At 41.3% G+C, this 10796-nt stretch overlaps 1 protein-coding gene across 4 annotated transcripts; it reads right to left on the reverse strand.

Moving 5' to 3' along the window:
- Nucleotides 1-662: 662 nt before the first annotated feature.
- TATDN3 (TatD DNase domain containing 3) lies at nt 663-10796 on the reverse strand. Of its 4 annotated transcripts, none has more exons than XM_083494793.1 (10): nt 10659-10796; nt 8933-8965; nt 8254-8327; nt 6949-7033; nt 5252-5314; nt 4693-4802; nt 4103-4158; nt 2293-2405; nt 1783-1860; nt 663-1062 (listed from the first exon to the last, which is right to left on the reverse strand). In XM_083494793.1, the coding sequence occupies exons 1-10, from the start codon at nt 10707-10709 to the stop codon at nt 925-927; spliced, it is 801 nt and encodes a 266-aa protein (XP_083350919.1). In that variant the 5' UTR covers nt 10710-10796; the 3' UTR covers nt 663-924. The 4 variants fall into 4 exon arrangements, with proteins under 4 accessions (XP_083350919.1, XP_083350918.1, XP_083350917.1 ...); XM_083494792.1 differs by having other exon boundaries at nt 1783-1863; XM_083494791.1 differs by having other exon boundaries at nt 8254-8329; nt 8934-8965; nt 10570-10781.

The following is a 10796-nucleotide window of genomic DNA, read 5'->3' on the forward strand; positions in this document are numbered from 1 at the left end:
AAGGAAAACAATGTTTCCGTGAGCTCTGGTTTCCGTCACGGTGTTCCATTGTACCATAAGTGGATTAGTCATGTTATCCACAGGACCTGGAAAGCTGTCTGTGGACAAACACCGGCTCCCTCGGCCTGAAAGTAAGATGAATGCTGCAACTCCATAGTTGCCTTTGACTGGGCATAACCAACCAGAGGTCCTAGTCTGATTGGGTATTAAAGCAGCTTCCTATGTCCATCATTTTGGGGTTCCAACTGGATACCTGCAAAGCCCCCACATTTTTAGTGGGGTAGCACTGTGGAAGGGTGTGTGTAAGAGTCACCACCATTAAAAAGATGAGGAGAAAGCATGAGAACTCAAGGACACATTCCAGCTAGGCCAATGCTCAAAAGGTCCAAGATGCAAGCAGGGCCAGTGAGGGGAGTGGCCTGTAGGGTGTCTCAAGGGCCAGAGAGAGCTGCCTCGAGGGCCACATTCCACTCCCAAGCATAACGTTTATCCCTCCTATGCTACAGTCTTCTACTAATTTGTTCTTCACGCATTCCTGTGAGGTAAATAGGACATCAACATTCCCCTTTTATATAGCCAGAACTAAGATGCAAAGAACTCCATGGAGAAAGGGAAGACATACAAATAAGATAAATGCATATAAAAAAAATTAAAAAAACAAATCAAGATAAATTAATTTTTATTGTTTTTTAAGCAACGAAGGATGTTACATTTTTTTAAACATGCAATGGTTATGGTCCTTTTATTAGGAAAGTGCCAATGTCAAATTAAGGAGAGTTTGTACATAGCATCATTCTATATTTGGTTCAATTTACAGACACAATCAATAGGGAACATCATAACTTCTTAAAAATTGTGAAGTTATGAATATATTGAAGCCAGTTCACACAAATATATTAAGGCACAGCAGAACATTAGTTATATTCAGAGAAAGTTCTTCAGTCTGGGAAACAGTTTCTGTGCATTCTGGGTTGTTATGCCTAGAACTTCTTCCACTGAAATCCCTTTTATTTTAGCAATGTATTCTGCAGCAATGAAGATGTTCTTTGGTTCATTTCTCACCTGAAATACAAATAAGTGACATTGGTCTCCAGCCACATCTATGGCCAACTCAGTTTCTGCTTAGGTTCAAATCCTCGTACAATCGTAGAGTTGGAAGGGATAATAATAATAATAATAATTTATTATTTATTATTTATACCCCACCCATCTAGCTGAGTTTCCCCAGCCACTCTGGGCGGCTCCCAATTGAGTATTAAAAACAATACAGCATTAAAGGGGCATCTAGACCAACCCCTGAAATGCAGAAATCTTTTGCCCTACGTGGGGCTTGAACCCATGACTCTGATATTAAGAGTCCCATGCTCTACCGACTGGGCTACCTTGTTGTGCTCTGGCTCTTATTAACGGCACCATTCTTTTTATCCACCTTTGAAACTGACCATTTTATGATATTCATGACTGAGGCCTTTACAGAGGTGGAGGCCCAGTAGGTCGGCCTATTGCACTCAAGCCTCCATTTACTCTACTCAGCCCTTTCCCAACACTGTCCAGGCCACCTGAGATCTCCTCCTCCCAACTGTAATTGTTTTGCCACACCATCACTCAGCATCTCAAGCCACTTCTTCCCAAACGGGATCGTGCTCATAAACTGTGTTGCAGAAGTTGGCTGGCCATCTGTCATGGGTGCTTAGTTGGGACTCCTGCGTTGTAGGGGTCTGAAATAGATGACCCTCAGGGTCCCTTCTAACTCTACAATTCTACGATTCTCTGATACTTTACCTGTTTCTCAGGGCCGAGCGCAGGAGAGTCAGTTTCTAAGCAAATGTTTTCTAGGGGCAACTGTTTCACAAGTTTCTGCTTCTTGAACAAAATAAGGAAAGCAATTAGCATCATCGTTCTCCAAGCAACCAAAATAAACATTTAAAAAGTTGAACTGTCCACAGATTAAATAAGTGTTTAGTTGAGCCTCCTTTACTCAAATAATTAAATATTAATACTGCCAAATCTTGAATACAAATGCTTTTTCTGAGGACAGTGAAAACATTTTTGTTTATTAAATTGTATATTGCCAATAATTGGAAGCAGTTGTTAATGTCTTCTTTTCCATTCCTTATTTCAGTGGCAGGAGAACCAAAATAGCTTCCAAAAATAAGAGTGTCCTCATCTCCTACTGATTTAAGAAATCAATCAGCTAAAGCAGAGGTGGGGAAGCCTTTTGGCTCCATGCACCAGGTTTGAGATATGAACAAAGAACCTTATAGCCAGAAGCCAAGACTTCTTGAATCTCACCTGCTCACTCCTTATAATAGACGGAGGAATGGAGAAAAAATACCCAGCCTTCACCCCTTCCATTGCCACTGACGGCTTGCCATCAAACGCATGGAGCAGTACCCTTTCAGCACCTAAGGAGAACGACAGAAATCAGGAAAAGAACTTTTGCTTCCTGTAGAAACATCAAAGCGCAAACCAGGCAGTGAATGTTATCCAAAGATCCACAGGGCTCTAGAAAAAGATAGAGGCGCACTTGTGGAATGCAGCTCTATGAACGGGTTTATATCCCTTTACAATATAGTAATGTTATATTTCATATTTGGCTGTGTGATCTCCTGACTTGGCTGGCATGACTCTGACCCAAACCCCAAAATGCAGCCAGCTGACTGATGGCAGGCCCAGCTGCACTGGCTGCCAGTACGTTTTCGCAGAACAGGTGTTGATCTGCAAAGCCCTGTACAGCCTAGGACTCCAATATCTTTCAGGACATTGCCCCCAATATAAACCTATCCAAACCCTTCTATCTTTATCTGAGGCCCTCCTCTAGATGCCCCTTCAGAGGGTGGTGTGGCGTTCGTACAGAGCTACTGACCCGTACACCACTAATCCGCTGCCACCAACCAGGTCCTCCCCAGTAAATCACTTAAGTTCTTAAGTTAACCATGAAGATTAACTTAAGTTAACCATGAAGATTATAGTTCTTAAGGTTCTTAAGTTAACCATGAAGACTGTAGTTTATTGCAAACACAAATAAACTTTAAATGCATTCGAAACACTGTTACCCTTTACCCCCTTAGTCTTATTTTATTCTGTCTCTAACTCTTCTACCTCCCCTCACACAAGAACCAACTGCACTAGCTGTCTCTCTATTTCCATCTGTCTGCCAACTGCTTTCCCAACCAACCAATTAACTACTAACCCACTGTCTAAACCTTGGGCTAAGCCCTTTTATAAACAGGTAGGCTCTGGCTCTGCTTTTCTATTGGTCTACCTATTAACTCTTTCTCTCCCCCTGTACAGACATTTTCAAAAGAACGAGCAAATGCCACAAGTGGCAATAAGAGAGAGGGCACTTTTGGCTGTGGCTCCCAGTTTGAGGAATGCGTTCGAGGTCTGCCTGCCAACATCATTAACACCCTTTTGGCCTGTGGTAAAAATGTATCTCCTCTCCGAGGCATTTGACCGACTATGTCCTGCTGCTTATTGATGAAATGTTTTCCGCTGATGATGTTTCTGCTATTTTTTGGGTTGCTTTATGGGTCACTGTGATGGCTTTATTGCATTTCCCCCTGGTTTTATGGTATGTCTTCATCTCTTCAGCCTTTGCCAATTGCTTACAGACCTTTTTGGAGTAAGCAACTAGTAAGTCAAATAATGGTATTTATAATAATAATAATAATAATAATAATAATAATAATAATAATAATAATAATTAATAATTAATACCATCATCCAAAGATAACTTCCTTCTAAAGTACAGTGCCAAGGGCCTTCAAAAACCTACAATTGTGCCTCTAATTGAGAAGGCTCTGGGTCTTATGCCAAAACAGATGTATAAGATTGGCTGAGCCTGGATAGCTCAGTTGGTTGGAGCGCGGTGCTGATAACGTCAAGGTTGCAGGTTCGATCCCTGTAGCAGACATCTGCATAGTCCTGCATGGACTTCCAACTCTACAATTCTATGATCCTATTTCAGGTCTGCATCTTGTTTCTGGTCTAACATCCAGAGAGGAAAAACCTGACTGTCCCCTACAGTGAATAGGCCCTGTGTATTTTGGCAAGAAAACTAAACAAACCGAATGAATGTAAATAAAACAAAACATTATACCTTGTTCCTTTAAGAGGTTAATGGTTGGCCTTCCAGCTGAGCGGGAATGGACATTTCTAGGATAAACAAGAAGAACAAAAGATATCAGCAGGAGTTGTTAGCAAAACTGTGGGCTGGGTTTTCATTGCCGGATAAACCACTTCCCTGGGTGGAGTTTTAGCATTTTTTATGTGATTAAGCTTGAATCAAGTTACATTTTTTAACTCTGTTTTTATCTACCCCAAGCCTTCAGAACAAGGCTATTAAAATTATGTAAACAAATAAATTGCACTTTGATGGTCCACTGAATTGCTGCTTAAAGCAAAATAGGTAGGAAGAGTTACTGCAGAGTGCCTGGAAACATCTCAAAAGAATTATGCAAAGATTATACAGCAACACAGTCTGTAACCCTGAAAATACAGCAAAAACACTTCCTCCATTAATACGAGGAATAGATAATACAATAAATTGCAGTAATAATTTAAATTAGACCACTGCATTTTAGGCAATGCTCTGGTTTAATTAGCAACTGAATTCCAATCACGTCAAATGACGTTTTCATTCACAAAAATAAAACTAATTGTCTCTCTTGCAACATACACAAGACCTACAAAGGCAAATCGAGTTGTTTTGCCAGCTGAATCTGCTTGATCAAGACTTGTCTTTGCCCTTCCTTCTGCTCATCAGTGCTTGCAAATCTGGGAGTGAAATCCAGACCAACCTGTAGGAAAAATGGGAGGCGGGAATTCAAAAACACTGCTAGAAATTGTTGGTTTACTTTGTCTATCAGCACAAAATGCACTCAGCTAAGAGCAATAATAAAAGCAAACTCGACCCCAAAGTCTCCCATAGCAGTTTACACTTAACAGGAAATGTATTATTGGAGACCTGCTATTTTTGTGAAACACCCAAGGTCCTTAATCAAGCATTTAATCAGCAGTCCAACATGTTGACTGTTGTGAAAAAGCCAAGGACTTGCTTAAAGTTTAAAGGGCTACTTCTGACAAGACACAATTTCTACATCAAAAATATTTCCCTTTTGGGTAAACATGCAGAGGATTGTGTGCTGTGTGGCTGTAATCCTAGGGACCTGCAAGTAAAAACATTTAGGATTGTGCTGCCCAGTGCTTTTGGCAGTTGAACACCACAGGCTATAAAGATTCTACTTACTTCTCCGATAGCCAACAAGCGGTCCTTATAGAGTTCTATGAGTGGCAATGCTTCGTCCAGATCCTGCACAAAGATCTTGTGTAAGTGTGAAATGAACACTTAGACCTCAAACAATTACATTGGACTAAGATGTCTGCTTCACCTCCCTATTCTCTCTCCTATTCCTATTTTATAACCCACTTTTCCTCATAGATTCCTGCAACTTGCGTACATTTAACTTGAGTGCATTCAGCTTTACGTGTGTGGCAATTAATTAATTTTTTTTAAGGGGGCAGGGTTCTGGGGGAAATGACTTTGGCAATCTCACCTGCCATTGAACCCAGTGGGCTTTTGACCATACGTGATTTGGGATTTATGTGTGATGCCTGGAACGTAACCCCCACGCAATCTGTGGATCTACAGCATTTAAGTAAGACACCACAGATGTTTTAACACATCTTTCTTGGATCATAGTTTTGTTCTTTGCTAATTGCAATTCTGTATTGCTAATTATTGCTAAAGTGACTTTTCCTTGTCCTGTTTAAGTTAGGTCTGCGACGTCAGTCTGGCAAACCCTGTAATCTGGGTTGTGGCATATAAACTTAAGGCAGGGACAGCCAACGTGGCCCCCTCCGGTTGTTGTTGGACTCACAGCCCAAATAGTCAATGGTGAGGGATAATGGGATTTTTAGCCGCGCATTCCAAGCTAAACACATTGTAAGTTTACTTAAGAGCAGGGACAAGGAACCTGTACCCTACACCTACCCACAGATGTGGCTGCACTATAATGCTCAGCATCCTTGGCCACAGACTATGATGGCTGAGGCTGTGGGGAGCTAGAGCCTAACTACACCTGAAAGAGTTACAGGTAGGTAGCCGTGTTGGTCTGCCATAGTCGAAACAAATTTAAAAATTACTTCCAGTAGCACCTTAGAGACCAACTAAGTTTGTTATTGGTATGAGCTTTTGTGTGATATCTGAAGAAGTGTGCATGCACACGAAAGCTCATACCAATAAAAAACGTAGTTGGTCTCTAAGGTGCTACTGGAAGGAATTTTTTTTATTTTGTTACACCTGAAAGACTACAGATTCCCCATCCATGATTAAGAGGCAGGCTATGTGCACCGTTAATCACACCAGTGTGCTTCAGATTGGTTACTTTTATTTTGAAGACACAGGTACAGGCCCCCACCTGGAGCATGCTTCCTACCTGGACCGTACCCTACACTAGTTTCCTCGATGAAAATTATTATAGGGAACCTGTGCTCCCCTCTCCAGATGCTGCTGAACTACACTCCATCACCTCTAGCCAGACTTTTAAAAAGCATGTCTTGTTTGCTCTCCAAGGTACTGTTGAAAATCACCTCTTGACAACACATCCCTGCTCTGAAGTAAGCTTGTTATGCATCTATCTTGGAATTATGTGAACCTCCTTTGACGACAGCTAAGTTGTAGATCTTGCTTAGACGCCTAAAAAACGATGGGAAGTTATTTTGCCTAGCACCAATTTTTATTTTCTTTCTGATGCTCCTTTGAGGATACCTCTAGTTTGCTCTGGGAGAGCAGGAGACAGAGAAGAAGGGGCTCAGTATACAAAAATAGTGACCACTCTATTGCTGCCAGACCACATGCAATAGGAACAGATAGGTTTACCTGGCAAACTGAAAAACAGTACAGAAATTGTTAACTGCTGCAATTACAGCTGGTTGCCATTTCACCTTTAACGTAACACTGCGATCATTTCCCGTTGGACTACTTTGAACTGGATGGATGCCCAGACATGGAAAGACAAATCCTGGGTACCTGGATACAAACATGTGTTAAGTAATGGGAAAGGGCAGACATGTATTATGGTTAAATAAAAAAGAAAGAGGACTGAAAAGGTAACAGCTTTTGCTATTCCAATCAACACTACAACTAAGATTTTATTGCTCCTATTTTGATTGCTTATGAACAATAGCATTTTCAAATTTTGCACTCTGACCGTGAATGTCTCTTAAAGCACCATTGTTTTATTTACTATAACATTTTTCACACAAAACAATACTGGAATACGTTTATTTTATGAGATAGTGACAAGCTCAGAAGGAGTGTCTCCACCCCCATTGTTCAGCCCAGACACTGAGGTCCAGCTCCGAGGGCCTTCTGGCAGTTCTTTCACTGTGAGAAGTGAAGTTACAGGGAACCAGGCTGGTCGGTAGTGGCGCCCACCCTGTGGAACGCCCTCCAATCAGATGTCAAGGAAATAAACAACTATCTGACTTTTAGAAGACATCAGAAGGCAGCCCTGTTTAGGGAAGTTTTTAATGGTTGATGTTTTACTATGTTTTCATATCTGTTGGAAGCTGCCCCGAGTGTCTGGAGAAACCCAGTCAGATGGGTGGGGTACAAATAATAAAATTAGGGGACAATCGGACCAGAAATTATTAAAAGAATGGGGTTGTGCTAAAGAGTATATGAAAAAACATTGTTCTGGAGTAAGTATATTGGTATGTAATGAATGATGCTTTACAGGGTTAAAGAAAAAGAAAAATGGTGTAAAAAAAAGTACAAAGTACAACAATACAGTAAGAGTAAATTTTTTCAGGTCTTAGAACAAAGGAAGGAAGTCAATTTGTGTTTATGTACGTAATGATATGGTTTTTTTCTGTAGATGTGTGCTTTTTCGTTTTTGTTTAGTTTTGTTTTGTTTCCTTTGCTTTTTTTTCTTTTTCTTTTCTGTTTTTTTTTGTATGTTCCAGGGTTTTTTTGTTTGTATAGTATTATTTTGGATTCAATGTTTGTAATTTATGGTATGATTCTGCATTGAAAATAAAAAAAATCCAAAAAAAATTATCATCATCTCATAACGTAATTTTGACTTAAACAAAAAACAGTTATCATGCAGCATGACAGAACTGCCATATGAGAAGCAAAATCCAAAGTATCTGGATGTACTGAACAAGTTGTTCATCTTTTTGGATTCTAGTCTGTAACTATTTTATACCTTGTGAAACAGACTGAAGAACTAGAAACTTTGTTACCTTTCTGAAAGTTGAATAATTTTTTCAAAATCTTCTCTGTATTCAGCAACTACCACCAGAGCCAAAACTTTACACTGAAACAACATGGAAAAAGGTTAGCTAGAGTTGACAATAACAATGAGAAGTCTTACAATCTGATCATAAACACATCTGTTTGAAATTACTGATTTTGCCATATCTTCCTTCCAAATTAATGTGATTTCTGTTTCTTAGTTTACCTTAAAATGGCTTGGCCTTTAGGAGAAGTTAACCCAAGGAAGTTCATGGAAGAAAAGTTTTCCATCCCCCTCATAACTGCTACAGGTACCTGAAACCCCTCAAAAAGCCTTTCCAGAAAGGGAGGGGAGTTTCCTGAACAATGTGGGATGGAGTGTGGGGGCTGCTGGGGGGCTCCATGAACTTCCTTACTTATCTTAGGCTCCAAACTCGATTTTGGTAGAATCTTCTTTCCCCAGCAACTCATTCCCTGTTGCTCAGGAGGGGTCCTGATCATTCAGAGATAATTTCAGGGGGTGCAGAGGATTGCAGAAGAGAGGTGGAGACAGACAACTTTCCTTCAATTAACTTCCTTAAGTTAATTTACCTTAGTATACAAACTAAGCCCTTGAGCTATCAAAATCTATAGATCTACTACCTATAAAACTTTAACTGCAAAAAATATATAGATATAACTACAAACCTTTTTTGCTTCTTCCAATACACTTTCAATGTCCTAGAAGATATTAAAAATATAATTATGCTAGCAGAATAATTTGTAAAGAAGGGGACAAAGCAGTAGAAATGGCAAATGTGTCCTTTCTCTTTCAACAACTCTTTGCACCTAAAAGTTGTCAAACGTTACTTATTTAAACCACCACTGTCCCTTCTTTCAAACAGAAGGAAAGCTATTACTACTACAACTACTCATTAAAGTGTTTTTCCTTTTCAATTCATATATTCAGGTACAGATGAAGGCAAACAAATGCACATGCATTTTGCAAAAGTAAAATGATCCCCCCCCCCGGTTTTATGTTATATGGGACTATAGATGAGCAGTTTACATTTTTACTGATCAGCGCTGGAGACTTCTATCCCCTTTCACACGGGGACTGAAGTAAATTCAGATGTCCCCGACTGCAAGCTCTTGCTAGGATGAATAACTGCGGAAGGAGAGGGGACTTTTCATAGAATCAAAGCTGGAAGGCCCCAAGGGGCTCGAAACCACGACCCTGAATGTCTCGTGCTCTACCGACTGAGCTAATTCACCTGCACATCCTCCCCGGGGAGGAGGCATGTTAATTGTAGCTTTACTTGGTAAACAAATACTGCTTTCAATCTGGAAAAGAAATATGTTTTATTAATGTCAGACATTAAGTAATTCATACTGAAGGAAGCTAGTAGTAGATAGCATGTGACTTTATGCATGTGTATAGGGAAGTTTGTAACGTTTGGTGTTTTATTATGCTTTTATATTGGTCAACAAAAGAGGTTGAAAGACCGTCTCAAGGCAAATCTTAAAAAATGTAGTACAGTGGTGCCCCGCAAGACGAATGCCTCGCAAGACGGAAAACTCGCTAGACGAAAGAGTTTTCCGTTTTGGAGGTGCTTCGCAAAACGAATTTCCTATGGGCTTGCTTCGCAAGACGAAAATGTCTTGCGAGTTCCTGCAGGTTTTTTTTCATCCCCCCCTTTTTCTAAGCCGCTAAGCCGCTTATCAGCTGATCCGATAAGCCGCTAAAAGCCGCTAATAGCGCTAATCCGCTAATCCGTCAATGGGCTTGCTTCACAAGACGAAAAAACCGCTAGACGAAGAGAATCACAGAACGGATTCTTTTCGTCTTGTGAGGCACCACTGTATAAACACCGACAACTGGGAAACACTGGCCTGCGAGTGCTCCAGTTAGAGAACAGCATTTTCCAAAGGTGTCATTGAAGACACTCGAACTCAGGACGAAAGGGAGAAACGTGCTAAGAGGAAGGCACGCTTGGCAAATCCACACCGTGATCAACTCCCACCGGGAAACCTACCGGTATGTCCCCACTGTGGAAGGACGTGTGGATCCAGAATTGGCCTCCACAGCCACTTACGGACTCATTGTTAAAACCGCGTTTATGGAAGACAATCTTACTCGGCTACGAGTGATCGCCAAAGATATTCTGGAAGTTTTTCACATTTTATTATGTTTTTATATTCTGCTGGAAGCCGCCCCGAGTAGCTGGGGAAACCAAGCCAGAGGGGCGGCGTATAAATGATAAAATTATTATTATTATAGGGGTTAGCCACGGTAGGAAACCGTAAGAAATGGGTCGCTGGACCAGATGGGTCCTCGATCTCACCTAGGGAAACTCTTATGAGATGAGAGGGAGAAGGAATTATAAGCGGCGGCCAACCGAAGGGTGCAAACCGCACCGCGCCGCCCACTCACCCCTCGGAACTCGGGCGCGGCGAGGTGGCAATGGCAGTCCACCGCCCCCATCCCGACGACGCGCGCGGAACCGAACGCCTAGGGGGCCTCGCTTTCCAGCCGGACCTATTTTGCCGAAGCTCCCTCTCGCGCGCGCGC

This window comes from Podarcis liolepis (genome assembly GCF_965112155.1).
Source record: "Podarcis liolepis genome assembly, chromosome: 3".
Classification (NCBI taxonomy): Eukaryota; Metazoa; Chordata; class Lepidosauria; order Squamata; family Lacertidae; genus Podarcis; species Podarcis liolepis.

Excerpts from the sequence above, each read along its gene's own strand:
- TATDN3 (XM_083494790.1), bottom strand. The coding sequence starts at position 10,709 with ATGGGGGCGGTGGACTGCCATTGCCACCTCGCCGCGCCCGAGTTCCGA. Across the intron at positions 8,330-8,933 it reads GTATTGGAAGAAGCAAAAAA|AGTGTAAAGTTTTGGCTCTG; the intron begins GGTTTGTAGTTA and ends CCATGTTGTTTC. Across the intron at positions 4,803-5,251 it reads GCTTGTTGGCTATCGGAGAA|GTTGGTCTGGATTTCACTCC; the intron begins GTAAGTAGAATC and ends TTTTTCCTACAG.